This window comes from Heterodontus francisci, chromosome 11 (genome assembly GCF_036365525.1).
Source record: "Heterodontus francisci isolate sHetFra1 chromosome 11, sHetFra1.hap1, whole genome shotgun sequence".
NCBI lineage: Eukaryota > Metazoa > Chordata > Chondrichthyes > Heterodontiformes > Heterodontidae > Heterodontus > Heterodontus francisci.
The window spans coordinates 69111176-69129575 of NC_090381.1; the positions used below are offsets into that span (position 1 = coordinate 69111176).

The window sequence follows — 18400 nt, forward strand, 5'->3', positions numbered from 1 at the left end:
CTTTTTTAATTTGAATTCCCTTCCTTCTCTTTCTCATTCTCTCTTTCCTTTTTCTCAAGTTCAAGTTTCTTCATTGTCAGTTCTCTTTCAAGCTGAAATTTTTTCACTTCCAATTGTAACTGAATCCTAGCTAATTCAACTGAACCACCATCTGGATTGCCTTTTTCTTCCAATTTCAAATGCTGTGCAATTACTTCAATTATGTCTGCTTTCTTAGCTCTTGATTTTAGCTCTAACTCAATTTTTGCTACTAATGCTATTAGCTTAACCTTGGTTAAGTTTCTCCTTCTCTGGTAGTGTAAACTTTACTCTAATGCACAAGAAACTTGTTTTTTTCCCCCTCTTTTCAATTGTTATTACCCCACTTACAATTACACATCGTCGGCTTTTGGGTTATCCCACACACAGCCCCCAATTATATGTTACAACCGAGGTGGGAGGAGTGTACTGTCTTTTTTAGTTCCATTTCTCCACAGGTAATAACACATGTTTACCCAGTTACCGATACAGTCAATCCTATGCTCTACTCTTTATCCCAGAATAAACTACACCAACCAGGTTTCTTAAACTGATAATTTTGTTGTCTATTAATTATAGAACCAGTCTTATCCAGTAACGAAGCAAAGTATTCACACACAGATTGAAATATGAAAGTGCCCTTTTAAAATCGCTCACTCGCTCGCTCACAGGAAAAAATACAGAAATTCTCTCTGCAGAGGTCTGTTACAAGAAAAAGACTAAAAAGACATTTTAGCCAAATAGTCGCTAATTCTTGAAGAAAAAAGAGAAGATATGGAAGGTTGTCAGTTGTCCCTTTTGGTCTGGTGTCTGGGTATACAGTGACTGGTCACTTGAATCTTTTCAGAAGTAGTTCTTTCCAGGCGTCACGAGAATTAATCTGGCAGTTTTTTTCCAACTTCTCAGGAGAAATGTGGCAGCAAGGGTTTTGATGATCACATTGAATACACAGTTTTTTTCAAAGACAGGAGGAAAGAGGAGCTGACATACTAGACCTCTCAGGGTCTCTTAGAGAGGTGCAAGAAAGATAAGCTGAGGTTTATTTCTTGGCAGGTTGATCTTCCACTGCTTTTCAAACACACCTCAACTAAACCAAAACAACATCTCAGAAGCGAAACCAAACTGCAAGTCAGAACCTCCTGACCCTCATAAATCTTGATATGTCACTTCTCTGTAAACATCTTCCCCAGATCACCAAGGTTTCTGTTGTTTATTGAGCTTAAAGCACATGATTTCCAGCAAAGGTTGTTTTCAAACAACATCTTGTGCCCTTTCAGTGAACATTGTAAAAAAAAAAAATCCACTGAATCTCTTCAATTTTAAAACACAAGTCCTCAAAAAATTTAACAAAATTGAAGCACTTTCGTAACAGTAGCATATTGGAATTGCATTCATTGATAGCATATCTGGAATTCTCGATCTCCTTTCAGGAAGTGTCCTTGCCTGACAAGTGAATGCAATCAATGTTTGTAGATCATTCTTATTTTAACAATGCCCTGATACAATATAAAGCAGCTACTTGGATAATTATATGTAATTTTTTTTTAATCTTCTCATATATTTACGAGGAAGTATTTAAAAACTACGTCATGTTTTTGCATTTTGATTTACAGGTGGTGCACTAGCAGATGGATTCCAGGCTAGGCTTTTTGAATTTCAGAATTTTGAGCGGCAATTTGAGGTACATGGCCAACAACCATCTATTACTATTGTCCCATACAGTTAATTCCTTTATGTTGCAGCACTTTCTGGTCTGTTCCTAAAATGAAAAAGAAATTTGTAGCCCAGCAAAAAAAAACATAGATTAGTGTAAAATTACTATTTGAAGGTATGACTGCACATGTTCTACATGCATATATTGAAAACTCTTATACTATACACACATTAATTTAATAACTTTGCAGCTCTTCAAGTTTAAGTTATGCTTGGTTCGTAAGTAAGCATTGCTTTCTTGAGAAGCTTGGCTTACAGTTCAGACGTTTAGTAAAACGAATACTGTAAACTAATGTTTTGCTAAGTGGATATTAATCATTTTAGACTTTTTAATGAGGTATTAATGAAAATGACAAAACCTGATTTGTGACATTCTAAATATAGTGTGATTTTGAAAAGAGGCAACAAAAAAAATTTGAGTTGTTTTGTAATGTAAGCAGTTTTGTTATTCTCATTGGAATACCGTGTTATGCCAGCAAAAAGACAAATTGTGGCAGGGACTGCAGCTGAAACGTTCCTGTACTTGTAGCTCTTGCCCTCTGTATACATGGCTGTAGACATCTGTAATGCTTTGCTGCCAGCAGTGTGTGTTCTTGTATATTACAATTGCAGGTTTGCATGGGAAGGGAGTGAACCAGTTGGGTTTTACAGAACTCAGCAGATTTTCTTTCCAATAGTTTAAATAGAAGAAAAATTAAGTGGGTTCTGTTACTTGTGTGCCGCCCACCCCGACAGGTTTTTCCTTTCTGCACTCATCCTGAGGGATGCTTGGCGCCCAGGCACTGAAGATAAAAATCAGTACGCCAAGCAACAACAGCACCACCCTTGTCAGCAGGTTTGATGACAATGTTAGGGTTGAACCCAAGAGATCAGAGTGCTGCAGGTTCAGAGGGAGATGAGTTGGCGTGTGAGGGGAGCAGAGAAATTGAAATAGCCAATGTCACGCCAGCAGTTCTCAATGAAACGATCTAGAGAGGGCAAGGGGCCAGAGGGAGGGGTTCATGTGGAGGGAGAATTCTGAAGATGGGTAGATGGGTCTGCTGGGTGGTGCGGGCAGGGGAGATTCCTAGCAAAAGAAGTAGGCACTGAGGCAAAAGAAGAGAAACTTAGCGTCATGCCAAGCTCAATTCTTGAAGTAGGGGCGTAAGGGATGAAGCTGAGGCCTTTGCTAAGGACAGATCGTTCAGGGCCACAGAGGGGAAGACCGGAGGGTATTGTAAAGACACAGCAAGGGCGGGATTAGAAGAAGGGATGAAGATCAGAGGAAAGTAAAGAGGAAGAAGGATCCAGAGGGGCATTGATACCCACGAGTTGTTGAAGCTTGCGATCCTTCACACCTGAAAGGAATAAAAGCAAAATACTGCAGATGCTGGAAATTTGAAATAAAAATAAGAAATGCTGGAAATAGTCAGCAGGTCTGGCAGCATCTGTGGAGAGAGAAGCAGAGTTAACGTTTCAGGTCAGTGACCTTTCATCAGAACTGGCGGAGGCTAGAAATGTAAAGGGTTTTCAGCAAATAAAGCGGGGGTGGGGGCAAGAGATAACAAAAGAGGTGTTGATAGGACAAGGTCACAGAATAACTGACCAGAAGGTCATGGAGCAAAGGCAAATGGTATGTTAATGGTGTGGTGAAAGACAAAGCATGAGTGCAGAGAGGGTGTTAATTAACAGAAAACTGAGCAGCCTGGCCCCAAGCACAAACATGAAAAAAACAGTGGGTAGGCACAGTAGAAACAAACTAAAGTAAAATAAACACATTAAAAAAAAAAGGAAAACTGACCAAAAATAAAAAGGGGGGCCCATCATGCTCTGAAATGATTGAATTCAGTGTTCAGTCTGGCAGGCTGTAGCATGCCTAATTGGTAAATGAGGTGCTGTTCCTCGAGCTTGCATTGATGTTCACTGGAACACTGTAGCAATCCCAGGACAGAGTTGTGGGCATGAGAGCAGAGGGGAGTGTTGAAATAGCCTGCCGGAAGCTTGGGGTCATGCTCTCGGACTGAGCGGAGGTATTCCACAAAGCGGTCACCCAGTCTGCGTTTGGTCTCCCCAGTGTAGAGGAGATCACACTGAGAGCAGCGAATACAGTATACCAAATTGAAAGAAGTACAAGTAAATCACTGCTTCAGCTGAAAGGAGTGTTTGGGGCCTTGGATAGTGAGGAGAGAGGAGGTAAATGGGTAGGTGTTACACCTCCTGTGATTGCAGGGGAAGTTGTCGTGAGAAGGGGAATGAGGTGGTGGAGGTAATGGAGGAGTGGACCAGGGGTATCGTGGAGGGAACGATCCTTTTGGAATGCTGACGGGAGGGGAAGCTGCGTTTGGTAGTGGCATCACGCTGGAGATGGCAGAAATGGCGGAGGATGATCTTTTGGATGTGGAGGCTGGTGGGGTTGGAAAATGAGGACAAGGGGAACCCTGTCGCAGTTCTGGGAGGAAGGGGTGAGGATAGAGGAGCGGGCAATGGGACGGACACAGTTGAGGGCCCTGTCAACCACAGTGGGGGGGAATCCTCGGTTGAGGAAAAAGCAAGACATATCAGAAGCGCTGTCATGGAAGGTTGCTTCATCAGAGCAGATGCATCGGAGACGGAGAAACTGGGCGAATGGAATGGAGTCCTTACAGGAGGCAAGGTGTGAAGAAGTGTAATCAAGGTAGCTGTGGGAGTCGTTGGGCTTGTAATGAATATTAGTAGACAGCCTATCCCCAGAGATGGAGACAGAAGTTGAGGAAGGGAAGTGTCGGAGATGGACCATGTAAAGGTGAGAGAAGGGTGGAAATTAGAAACAAAGTTGATAAAGTTTTCCAGTTTGGGGTGGGAGCAGGAAACAGCACCGATACAGTCATCAATGTACTGGAAAAAGAGTTGGGGGAGGGGGCCTGAGTAGGACTGGAACAAGGAATGTTCGACATATCCCACAAAAAGACAGGCATAACTAGGACCCATAGCAACACTTTCTACTTGAAGGAAGTGAGTGGAGTTGAAGGAGAAGTTGTTCAATGTGAGAACAAGTTCAGCCAGGCAGAGGAGAGTGGTGGTGGATGGGGACTGTTTGGGCTCTCTGTTCAAAGAAGAATCGGAGAGCCCTCAAACTGTCCTGGTGGGGGATGGAGGTGTAGAGAGATTGGACGTCCATAATGAAGAGGAAGCGGTTGGGGCCAGGAAACTGGAAATTGTCAAAATGATGTAGGATGTCAGAAGAGTCACGGATGTAGGAGGGAAGAGACTGGACCAGGGGAGGAAAGATAGAGTCAAGATAGGGAGAAATAAATTCATTGGGGTAGGAACAGGCTGAAACAATGGGTCTGCCAGGACAGTCCTGTCTGTGGATTTTGGGAAGGAGGTAGGAGCAGGCTGTCCGGGGTTGTGGGACTATGAGGTTGGAAGCTGTAAAGGGAAGATCTCCAGAAGAATTGAGGTCAGTGACAGTCGTGTGGACAGTTGCATGATATTTGGTGGTGGGGTCATGGTCCAGGGGGAAGTAGGAAGAAATGTCTGAGAGTTGGTGCTGAGCCTCCGCAAGGTAGAGGTCGGTACGCCAGATAACAACAGCACCAACCTTATCTGCAGGTTTGATGACAATGTCGGGGTTAGAGCTGAGAGAATGGAGTGTGGCAAGTTCAAAGGGAGGCAAGTTAGAGTGAGTGAGGGGGGCAGAGAAATTGAGACGGCCCATGTCTCGCCGACAGTTTTCAGTGAAAAGATCAAGAGCGGGTAAGAGGCCAGAGGGAAGGGTCCAGGTAGAGGGGGAATGCTGGAGGTGGGTGAATGGGTCTGCTGGTTGGGAGGAGGACTCCTGGTCAAAGAAGTGAGCACGGAGGCGAAGGCAACGGAAGAAGAGCTCAACGTCATGCCAAGCACGAAATTCATTGAGGTGGGGGCGTAAGGGAATAAAACTGAGTCCTTTGCTGAGTACAGAACATTCAGTGTCAGAGAGGGGAAGGTCAGAGGGTATAGTCAATACACGGCAAGGAGTCAGATCAGAAGGGGTGAGGTCTGAGGGATATGAAGGGGAAGAAAGATCTGGAGGGGCATTAGTTCCTATCAGCTGCTGGAGCTTGTGTTCCTTAACACCTGAAAGGAAGAAAAAAAGCTTTTTCTTAATGCATTGGATAAGACGAAGGATGAAATGAAACTGCGGAGTAGAACAAAGGACTTCAACTCTCCTCTTCAGTATAAGGTTTTTAATTTCCTTCTGTTTGTTTGTAACAGATGTAAACAAAATTCTTTTTTTTTCCTGGTTAACTAGTTGTGTATGTGTGTGTGTGAAGGCTACGATAAAAAAGGGGCTTTACTATTTCAATTTGTGTATATATTTACTTCATTATTGGTTAAGACTTGGTTTATAATGGGATAATTTTGTTGTTTATTAATGAAATCTGGTTGGTGTATTTTATTCTGGGGACAAAATAGAGTATCTAATTGACTATTTCAGTAAGTGGGACAATTTATTGATACAGAGTGACCTGTGGAGTAGTGGGACTGAATTAGCAGTGCATTCCTCCCACCTCGGTCGAAACAATAGTAGAAATATGGCACTCTCTCTCCCCCAAAAGGCTGTGGATGCCGGGCTATTTGAAACTTTCAAAATTTAAATCAATACATTTATGTTGGGGTAGGGTATCAGGATATGGAGCAAAGATGGGTAAATGTGGTTGAGGTGCAGCTCAGCCATGATCTATTTGAATGCCAGAACAGGCTCAAGGGACTGTCATAAGATCATAGGAAATAGGAGCAGGAGTACGCCATTCGGCCTGTTGAGCCTGCTCCACCATTCAAACAGATCATGGCTGATCATCTACCTCTATGCCATTTTTTCCCCACTATCCCCATATTCCTTGATGTCATTAGTATCCAGAAATCTATCAATTTCTGTCTTGAACATGCTCAATGATTGAGCTTCCACAGCCCTCTGGGGTCGAGACTTCCACACATTCTCATCCTCTGAGTAAATAAATTCCTCCTCATCTCAGTCTTAATTGGCCTTCCCTTATTCTGAGACTGTGTCCCCTGGTTCTAGGCTCACCAGCCAGAGGAAATATCCTATCCACATCTACCCTGTCTCGCTCTGTATGAATTTTGTAAGTTTCAATTAGATCACCCCTCATTCTTCGAAACTCTGGAGAATACAGGCCCAGTTTCTGCAATCTCTCCTCATAAAACAATCCCACCATCCCAGGAATTAGTTTGGTGAACCACCGTTTGTGGCAAGTATATCCTTCCTTAGAAAAGGAGACCAAAACTAAACAATATTGCAGCTGCAGTCTCACCAAGGCTTTATACAATTGCTGCAAGACATCTTTACTCCTGTACTCAAATCCTCTTGCAATGAAGGCCAGCGTACTATTTGCCTTCGTAATTGCTTGCTGCACCTGCATACTAGCTTTAATGACTCATGAACAAGGACACCCAGATCCCTTTGGACATCAACACTTCCCAACCTGTCGCCATGTAAGAAAAACTCTGCCTTTCTGTTTTTCCTACCAAAGTGGATCACTTCACACTTATACACATTATGTTGCATCTGCCATGTTCTTGCCCATTCACTTAACCTGTCCAAATCCCCTTAAAACCTCTTTACATCCTCCTCGCAACTTGCATTCCCACCTGGTTGTGTCATCAGCAAATTTGGAAATATACATTTGGTCCCCACATCCAGATCATTTATATAGATTGTGAACAGCTGTGGACTAAACACTGATCCTTGTGGTACCCCACTAGTAACAGCCTGCCATCCTGAGAATGACCCATTTATTCCTACTCTCTGCTTTCCATCTGTTAACCAATTCTTAATCCATAGCATGTGCTTTAATTTTGCTTACTAACCTCCTGTGTGGGATCTTTATCAAAAGTCTTCTAAAAATCAAAATACACCACATCCACTGGTTCTCCTTTATCACTGCTACAAGTAACATCCTCAAAAACTCCAACAGGTTTGTTAAGCATGATGTCTACTGTTCCTCTGTTCCTATTGACCTCCAACAATCATAGCCATCACAGTCTGTGTGTCAAGTATATGATCAATAGATATAGATATGATCAATAATCCAATCTGCATCACAAACCTGCCTGTCAGAAAGCATTAGGTGCTCATTGAGACTAAATCCATTGATTAGCTTCATCACAGACTCTGTGTGTTTATCTGGTCATGACGGTCAAGTCAAATGGGTTTATAACCTTTAGTTGTGGTGGATCATTCAGCTCCAGATTGAGTCCCAACTGTTGAGAGCTGCTAAATGGGGAGCAACTCTGAGTCTTGCTCTAATACAGGGCTAGCAACTGGATGCTCCACAGGCCGCATCACTTTCATCTGGCTCAGCCTCTCCCCTTGCAGACTGACTGACTACCGGGGAATTTTCCCGTGTCTTTTCCCTCTTTTAGAACCCTTGACTGATGAATCCGGAGCGTGCTCGTCTTCTGAAGCTCAGTCTTTCCCAGGGCTCTGAGACCTTGTTTGGCTCCTCACCTCCCATCCTCCTTCTTGCGTGCTGCTCACTTCTGGACATGTCTCCCCCACTGGAGTTCACTGCTCCTCCAATCATAGATTGTCTCTTTCCTCTGCTTTTTGCTCCTCTGGTCACTGATTCCCTCTATCCCATGGTCATTTCTCCAATCACAGATATCCTTTCTCCCACGCTTGGTGCTCCTCAACTCCAATTCCCTTTGTCCCATGCTCACTGCTCCTCCAATCACAGTTGCACATTTTCCCGCACTTTTGCAGGTTGTGGTTTGGTCTCAGCCCCGCTCCCCCACCCCTGCCCCCCGCAGTCCCCGGTTTGAACTTAACTCTTGTGAGCGACCTCTTTATTTCAGTGTGCAGTACATTATTGCCTGACCACGCACGTACCTTAAAGGGAACTTTGGCCAGGATTAGTAAAAGAGGAGACATCTCTACCACCCTGTTTACCCATATATTGTGACTTAACATGGTATTGCCTACTTAAGTTTACTATCTGCATCCCTTGGGCTGTGTGTAAGCTGTGTTGGTGCTCATGATTGTTGGTGAAAGTGATGCAGGTGGTCACTTGTTCAGGCTACTGGCAGACTGTTTCAGATGTTCAAAAACAGAAGTTACGGTGTTGGCTCCAAAAGACACCTTCACACAGTTCTTGAATTGCTATATTCTGTATGTGATGTTTGTGCTTGAATGTATGCCAGTGACTTATTAAGCAGGGGGTACAAGCATAACTAGAGGAGAAAGATATCAACTCTGAGCATTATGGGTAGGGGTGAATCATGGTTCTAGCTTCACCCTCCCTCATTGTCCTCTTAGCCAGTTATGCGAGTTAGTAAATTAATCTGAATTATGTAGTTAGATTGTGTTGGAAAGATTTGCAGTCTGAAACACCTTTGAGTTCAGAGTGGCAACAGTTAAAGATCTTAATTGAAGCTTGTATTTGTTTTGCTGCAGTCTGACCATGCAAGGTTAGCATTCAAAAAGTTGTAAGATTGATGAATGCTTTGGATGAATAGCAGGAAATGACTAACAGATTATGAGAGAGCACTTAGTGGAATGCATACTTGAAATTGGCAGCTATTTACTTTAATTAGGCAACTCTCTTCAGGTTTGCCATTTTCTTGCGTATTTGGATAGGTAGTGCAGACTGCAATGGACATACAATTATATTCTGGCAGGCTTGTTGCACCAATCATTTCTGTGGCAGATGCTCTTCAGTGTAAAGCCGACTCTGGTATGTAACAGCCAACCCAAACCCGACCCAGGCCTTGAGTCCTTCAATTTTTTCTCATGCCTGACCCAAAAATATCAAATATGTTATTAGTACAGAAAAAAATTGCGTCAAAACATAGATTAAAAAGAGAACAACACAAAACAAAACCCGACCACAGCCAACCCGAACCCGACCCGAGCCCGAATGCTAGACACGGAATATAGACTCGACCCGAACCCAACGCATGTCATCAGGTTTAGTTGTGTTCGGGTCGGGTAGCCAGGCTTTACTTCAGTGTCGAGAGGACAGCTTTCCCTCCCTCGCTTCTTGCAACAGCAGTTTCAGCATTATAGCATTAAATCTGGTGGTATGTAGGTGAGAAACCTAGTTTTCCAGAAATTTTTGCATGCAAGCCCCTCTTTTCTATTTCAGATGAGAATGCTGCAGTTTAAATGGCTGCTGAGCCATTTAAATTTTCCTCAGCTATTGAATTTGTGCAATTGTTCTGTTAGGCAGCAGGTACATAAATACAGGATTAGTCACTTGCAATGCAGTATTTACCCCAATTTGCTCAAGAAAACAAATTTTCAGGCTATAATGTCAAATGGTTAAAAGTAATGTTTTCTTAGTTCATAAAAAAAATTCATAGTTATATATATTTGCAACAATATTGCAAACCTCTTTAAATACTGAACAGTGGATTCTGATCATCTTTGTAATGTTTGAAATAGCTGTGTTCAGAATGGTGCTCAGAAAATTCTGCCTTGAAGTTTGTTAAATATGGCCAATGTAGAGCTTAAAACGGAATATATTATCTTCAACTTTCATTGTTTTGTTCTTTATTAAACTCTCTGCAATGTTAACATGTTGATTAGTATCTTACCTAACCATGTCTCAAGTTTCTCTTTGAGAAGCTTCTTCTCTCCTACAGCTGTTTCCTAATGTTCTCTAATAATGTGTGTTTTATTAATTTTGTGTTCATTGCTGAAGTCTAGACCTGCTTTGGCGAGGTGCTCATACAAGTATTATTTTACTTTACTAATACATTCCCTTTCTGTTACGTTCTTGTTTTCTTCCTTTTTCAACTTTTTGTCTTTATTCACAAGTTGAAATGGGCAAATATACTTGGCATGCACTGGTTCCCCCCGCACCCCCCTTCCTTTACAGTAAGGATATTAATAGAGCAGTCTATTTGAGTATTGCTAGACAAGCAAATTGTGGATATGCTTTAATGTGTATTGTATTCTGAGCTGCGTAAACCCGAATAGGCAGAAAGCCATGTTGCTTATTGCTTTGGTTCAAATCAGATTTTTGTTTTTAAAGTGTAAACCTTAAATTATGCTTGGGATACGAGTGTAGAAATGCTTAATGCATTCACCTCCAATTCTTTTCTTTGCTATTTTTACAGAAGAGATGTCCCATTTGAAATAAAATAGTACAGAAAGTTCACATGAATGCACTAAGTGTTTGTATGCTTGTATCCTATGAAATGTTTTATTAGTTGGAAGGAAATCAGATGTGAAAATTGCATAATTTTGAAGTCGCAAAGTAGAGTTGGCATTGATATAAATCGGGGTTGTCCAACATGAAGCCCATGGGCCAGGATCTGGCCTGCCAAAGGTTACCATTCGGCCTGTGGGCGTATTTCAGCGATGGGAAATTTCCCATTGACTTCTAATTTCAGACCAGCTATTTAAAAATAAATTGCAAGTATCAGTTTCACTGCTGACAGCTGCTGACAGCGGTTTCCCAACTTAGGACAGATTTGGGGTTTCTGGCGGGTTCTAACTGCTTTCAAAAGTGGGGACAAAGAGAGCAAGGGGAGATGGGGGACGGCGAGAGAGAGCGAGGGGTGGGGGACGGCGAGAGAGAGCGAGGGGTGGGGGACGGCGAGAGAGAGCGAGGGGTGGGGGACGGCGAGAGAGAGCGAGGGGTGGGGGACGGCGAGAGAGAGCGAGGGGTGGGGGACGGCGAGAGAGAGCGAGGGGTGGGGGACGGCGAGAGAGAGCGAGGGGTGGGGGACGGCGAGAGAGAGCGAGGGGTGGGGAGGGGGGCAACGGAGCGAGAGGGGAGGGGGGCGAGACAGGGATGGAGGATGGGAAGGGGGGATGGAGAGGGGACAAGAGGGATGGGGGGGGGTGGTGAAGAGGGGGACCGGGAGACGGGGGACGGAGGGGGGAGATGGGGGACGGAGGGGGGTAGAGGGAACGGAGAGGGTGGGGGGAGGCGGAGGGGTGGAGGGAGACGGAGAGAGACAGAGAGGGAGGTGGGGGAGACAGAGAGAGAAAAAGGAGGGAACGAGAGAGAGAGAAAAAGGGGGGAACGAGGGAGAGAGAGGGAGGGTGGGGGAGAGAAAGGGGAGGAAAATTTCCATATGTCATCCAAAGTAAGATGCCAATATTAGTCACCCATTGTTTGGAGTTTGGAGCTATTGTAATATGAACATGGAGGATACCAATAATGGGAAAACAACTGCAAATGAACAAAGAACAAAGAAAATTACAGCACAGGAACAGGCCCTTCAGCCCTCCAAGCCTGCGCCGATCCAGATCCTCTACCTAAACATGTCGCCTATTTTCTAAGGGTCTGTATCTCTTTGCTTCCTGCCCATTCATGTATCTGTCTAGATACATCTTAAAAGACGCTATCGTGTTCGCATCTACCACCTCCGCTGGCAACGCGTTCCAGGCACCCACCACCCTCTACGTAAAGAACTTTCCACGCATATCCCCCCTAAACTTTTCCCCTCTCACTTTGAACTCGTGACCCCTAGTATTTGAATCCCCCACTCTGGGGAAAAAGCTTCTTGCTATCCACCCTGTCTATACCTCTCATGATTTTGTACACCTCAATCAGGTCCCCCCTCAACCTCCGCCTTTCTAATGAAAATAATCCTAATCTACTCAACCTCTCTTCATAGCTAGCGCCCTCCATACCAGGCAACATCCTGGTGAACCTCCTCTGCACCCTCTCCAAAGCATCCACATCCTTTTGGTAATGTGGCGACCAGAACTGCACGCAGTATTCCAAATGTGGCCGAACCAAAGTCCTATACAACTGTAACATGACCTGCCAACTCTTGTACTCAATACCCCGTCCGATGAAGGAAAGCATGCCGTATGCCTTCTTGACCACTCTATTGATCTGCGTTGCCACCTTCAGGGAACAATGGACCTGAACACCCAAATCTCTCTGCACATCAATTTTCCCCAGGACTTTTCCATTTACTGTATAGTTCACTCTTGAATTGGATCTTCCAAAATGCATCACCTCGCATTTACCCTGATTGAACTCCATCTGCTATTTCTCTGCCCAACTCTCCAATCTATCTATATTCTGCTGTATTCTCTGACAGTCCCCTTCACTATCTGCTACTCCACCAATCTTAGTGTCGTCTGCAAACCTACTAATCAGACCACCTATACTTTCCTCCAAATCATTTATGTATATCACAAACAACAGTGGTCCCAGCACGGATCCCTGTGGAACACCACTGGTCACACGTCTCCATTTTGAGAAACTCCCTTCCACTGCTACTCTCTGTCTCCTGTTGCCCAGCCAGTTCTTTATCCATCTAGCTAGTACACCCTGGATCCCATGCGACTTCACTTTCTCCATCAGCCTACCATGGGGAACCTTATCAAATGCCTTACTGAAGTCCATGTATATGACATCTACAGCCCTTCCCTCATCAATCAACTTTGTCACTTCCTCAAGGAATTCTATTAAGTTGGTAAGACATGACCTTCCCTGCACAAAACCATGTTGCCTATCACTGATAAGCCCATTTTCTTCCAAATGGGAATAGATCCTATCCCTCAGTATCTTCTCCAGCAGCTTCCCTACCACTGACGTCAGGCTCACCGGTCTATAATTACCTGGATTTTCCTTGCTACCCTTCTTAAACAAGGGGACAACATTAGCAATACTCCAGTCCTCCAGGACCTCACCCGTGTTTAAGGATGCTGCAAAGATATCTGTTAAGGCCCCAGCTATTTCCCCTCTCGCTTCCCTCAGTAACCTGGGATAGATCCCATCCGGACTTGGGGACTTGTCCACCTTAATGCCTTTTAGAATACCCAACACTTCCTCCCTCCTTATGCCAACTTGACCGAGAGTAATCAAACATCTGTCCCTAACCTCAACATCCGTCATGTCCCTCTCCTCGGTGAATACCGATGCAAAGTATTCGTTTAGAATCTCACCCATTTTCTCTGACTCCATGCATAACTTTCCTCCTTTGTCCTTGAGTGGGCCAATCCTTTCTCTAGTTACCCTCTTGCTCCTTATATATGAATAAAAGGCTTTGGGGTTTTCCTTAACCCTGTTTGCTAAAGATATTTCATGACCCCATTTAGCCCTCTTAATTCCTCGTTTCAGATTGGTCCTACATTCCCGATATTCTTCCAAAGCTTCGTCTTTCTTCAGCCGCCTAGACCTTATGTATGCTTCCTTTTTCCTCTTAGCTAGTTTCACAATTTCACCTGTCATCCATGGTTCCCTAATCTTGCCATTTCTATCCCTCATTTTCACAGGAACATGTCTCTCCTGCACGCTAATCAACCTCTCTTTAAAAGCCTCCCACATATCAAATGTGGATTTACCTTCAAACAGCTGCCCCCAATCTACATTCCCCAGCTCCTGCCGAATTTTGGAATCGTTGGCCTTCCCCCAATTTAGCACTCTTCCTTTAGGACCACTCTCGTCTTTGTCCATGAGTATTCTAAAACTTACGGAATTGTGATCACTATTCCCAAAGTAGTCCCCTACTGAAACTTCAACCACCTGGCCGGGCTCATTCCCCAACACCAGGTCCAGTATGGCCCCTTCCCTAGTTGGACTATTTACATACTGCTCTAGAAAACCCTCCTGGATGCTCCTTACAAATTCTGTTCCATCTAGACCTCTAACACTAAGTGAATCCCAGTCAATGTTGGGAAAATTAAAATCTCCTATCACCACCACCCTGTTGCTCCTACATCTTTCCATAATCTGTTTACATATTTGCACCTCTATCTCACGCTCGCTGTTGGGGGGGCCTGTAGTACAACCCCAACATTGTTACAGCACCCTTCCTATTTCTGAGTTCTGCCCATATTGCCTCACAGCTCGAGTCCTCCATAGTGCCTTCCTTCAGCACAGCTGTGATATCCTCTTTGACCAGTAACGCAACTCCTCCACCCCTTTTACCTCCCTCTCTATCCCGCCTGAAGCATCGATATCCTGGGATATTTAGTTGCCAATCATGCCCTTCCCTTAACCAAGTCTCAGTAATAGCAATAACATCATACTCTCAGGTACTAATCCAAGTCCTAAGTTCCTCTGCCTTACCTACTACACTTCTTGCATGAAAACAAATGCACTTCAGACCACCAGTCCCTTTGCTTTCATCATCTGCTCCCTGCCTACTCTTTCCCTTAGTCACGCTGACGTCATTATCTAGTTCCTTACAGGCTTTAGTTACTACCTCCTTGCTGTCCACTGACCTCCTCATTTGGTTCCCAACCCCCTGCCACATTTGTTTAAACCCTCCCCAACAGCGTTAGCAAAAGCACCCCCAAGGACATTGGTTCCAGTCCGGCCCAGGTGTAGACCGTCCAATTTGTAATAGTCCCACCTCCCCCAGAACCGGTCCCAATGTCCCAGAAATCTGAACCCCTCCCTCCTGCACCATCTCTCAAGCCACGCATTCATCCTGACTATTCTTTCATTTCTACTCTGACTATCACGTGGCACTGGTAGCAATCCTGAGATTACCACCTCTGAGGTCCTACTTTTTAACTTGGCTCCTAACTCCCTAAATTCTGCTTGTAGGACCTCATCCCGTTTTTTACCTATATCATTGGTGCCTATGTGCACAACTCCCCCTTCAGAATGTTCTACAGCAGATCTGAGACATCCCTGACCCGTGCACCTGGGAGGCAACATACCATTCGGGAGTCTCGTTTTTGACCACAGAACTGCCTATCTACTCCCTTTACAATCGAATCTCCTATGACTATAGCCCTTCCACTCTTTTTGCCGCCCTTCTGAACAGCAGAGCCAGCCACTGTGCCATGAACCTGGCTACTGCTGCCTTCCCCTGGTGAGCCATCTCCCTCAACAGTATCCAAAACGGTATACCTGTTTTGGAGGGAGATGACTGCAGGGGACACCTGCGCTGCCTTCCTGCTCTTTCTTTGCCTTTTGGTCACCCATTCCCTTTCTCCCTCAGCAATCCTAATCTGCGGTGTGACCAATTCGCTAAACGTACTATCCACGACCTCCTCAGCATCGCGGATGCTCCAAAGTGAGTCCATCCGCAGCTCCAGAGCCGTCATGCGGGCTAACAAGAGCTGCAGCTGGACACACTTCCTGCACGTGAAGGAGTCAGGGACATCAGCCGTGTCCCTGAGCTCCCACATTGAGCAAGAGGAGCATAACACGGGTCTTGAGATCTCCTGTCATTTTTAATCTTAAGCTTAACTTAGTCTGAAACTTAGAAAAAATGAAAAAGGAACGAAAAGTTTTTACCAATCACACGATAAAAAAACAAAGTAGAAAAAGCCTTACCTTATCTACACACCACCGAATCCTTTTTTTTTTGGTTAGAGGAGGAGGGCGGGTGGGAGACACTACCTGTGTAGTTTCTCGGGTTCAGAAAAGGCCCAAATATATAGGGTTTTACTTACCCAGCAGCCCCTTGGTCCGCCGAAAACAAAAGGGAATTAAGTTTAAGCTGAAACTGACCTTCCCAGCTGCTCACTCGCTCGCGCACTCTGCTCCCGAAATGCTAAATATCTGAAATACAAACGGAAAATGCTGGAAATATAGCTTCTGGTCAGTCAGCATCCAGCATCTGTTAACAGAAAAGACATTAATATTTTGGGCGTATACTCTTCTTCACACCCCCTTGAGAATACAAGTTGGTTCTTCTAGTTGTGAATAGTTCAGCCCATTAGACACCATCCATGCAAGCAGTTTTTAACTCAGTATTTTCTATCACAGCATTTGTAAGAATTTTTGAAGAGCAGTTGCCGCGAGTTTGGGAGGAAGGGTTTCAAGGAGAGAGGAGAGAAGAAGAGGTAGTTCAAAGGGAATAAGATAGGGAAATGGAGAAATTGGAGAAAGACTAAAAGTGCAAAATCAATGGTTAAATTTGCCTTCATAATACATTTGAAAGAAAATAAGGTGGTGGTCAGAGGCTCTGAAATTTTGTTGAGATAGACAATGAAAATGTTCTCAGACTGGGCACAAAGCCAGTGGTCCGATTCTGCAATTACAGCATGACATGTTTACATTGGCAAATGCTATGTTAAATTTGGAAATAGAAATTTATAATGGGGATAAAATGTGACAAAATCATGGCAACTGGAAGCAGATAGGAAGTATATGCTAGATTTTTAATGAAGATTTTCTTAAAGTTCCCCAGGATTTGTGACAAATGTCGCCTAAGTTTCAGGTGTTGTTTTACTCAAGACTATCATAACTATTACCTCAATCTGTGTTTGTACTAAACAGATCTTTTCAATTGAATACACAGTTTAATTACTGGTCGCAGATAAGCCTTACATAGTTTATGTCCACATATGCAGTGAAAACTAAGATATGTTTTACATTATTTTATGCATGTGTATAGTCTTCTCTTAAATTAACACATTACTGTGAATAGAAATCTTGAATTCAAGACACTGCCTTGCTGCTGTTTTTGTATTTTTGTTCAATGTGAATTTTATTTTATATTTGTCTTTTGTTGAAGTTACTACATATTTCTTTAGAACCAGCAGCAAGCCTGTATCTGAGCATATCTTTATATTTGTCCAATGTAAACAATATGGAGTTCACAGTAATGTGTTCGTGCTTGGGCCTCGCAGGAGTGTATCTCGCAGTCAGCAGTGAAAACAAAATTTGAACAACACACTTTCAGAGCTAAACAGATCATAGACACTGTGAAAAAAATCATGGACTCCATCAATGTGGTTGCAGCAGAGAAAAGGTAAGAGAAGTCCTCAAATAAAAGCAAAATATTGTGGATGCTGGAAATCTGAAATAAAAACACAAAGTGCTGGAAATACTTGGGTCTGGCTGCATCTGTGGAGAGAAAAACAGTTAACGATTCGGGTCTGTGATGTTAATTCTTTCTCTCTCCACAGATGCTGTTCGACCTGCTGAGTATTTCCAGCACTTTGTTTTTATTATATAAGAGAAATTCTCAGTGGCTTGATTCACATACAAGGCAACTATCGGGCAAGTTGAACCTTTGAACAAAGTGTAAGCTTTGTAGTTACCTATGGCTTCAAGTAGAGATGTTGCGGTGATAGTTAAGATGTGATTTGGTTCATTTTGATAACATTAATCTAACTGTACTTAACTGTTACAACAGAGTCCTCTATATGATTCAAATCTGGTAACAATGAAACCCTCCTGTTTGTTCTCTAGACACAGTGAGGACAATGTTCCTACCCCTCCACCTCCCTCCCTCACCCAAGAAAAATTTGAATAAGTTGCAGTGAAAATGCCTTCTGCCCAGTTTACCTGAACTGGGTATCTCGGGTTCCAGTTGTGACCATGGCCTAGATATTTCCCTAGCGTAGGCATGCTCCTTGGAATACGTGTGTGCCCAGAATTGGACAAAAAAACTGGAATGCTGCTGCAGGACTCCGAGGTCTGTGCTGCGATAATGCGCAACACATTTGAATTCTTCTGGCTGCTGTCTAAGAATAATAGCCTATAGCCCAATTGATCCTCAGTGGACCTGAAACATTAAAAAAAAGTTAGGAGGTGAGATTTCAGCCCCCTCTGGTCCTCCAATCAGCAAGTGCTATATAAAGGTATGTTTGGTACCTCAGAATTGACTATTCCAGTGCTCTCCTGGCTGGCCTCCCATCTTCCATCTTAACGCAAACTTGTGATCGTCCAAAACTCTGCTCTCTGATTCTTAATTTGCAACGAGTCCCATTCACCCATCACCCCTGTGTTCACTGACTTACATTGTTTTGTGGTTCAGCAACATCTCAACT

The 18400-nt window shown here is 43.8% G+C and overlaps 1 protein-coding gene across 1 annotated transcript in view; it reads left to right on the plus strand.

Annotated features, from left to right (window-relative positions):
- The window catches only part of LOC137375298 (mitofusin-2-like), a 94921-nt gene that overhangs the window by 34397 nt on the left and 42124 nt on the right, over nucleotides 1-18400 (plus strand). Inside the window, exons 9-10 of the mRNA XM_068042251.1 lie at nucleotides 1632-1699; nucleotides 17255-17376. Coding sequence (XP_067898352.1) covers nucleotides 1632-1699; nucleotides 17255-17376 — 190 coding nt within the window. The remainder of the gene's footprint in view (nucleotides 1-1631; nucleotides 1700-17254; nucleotides 17377-18400) is intronic.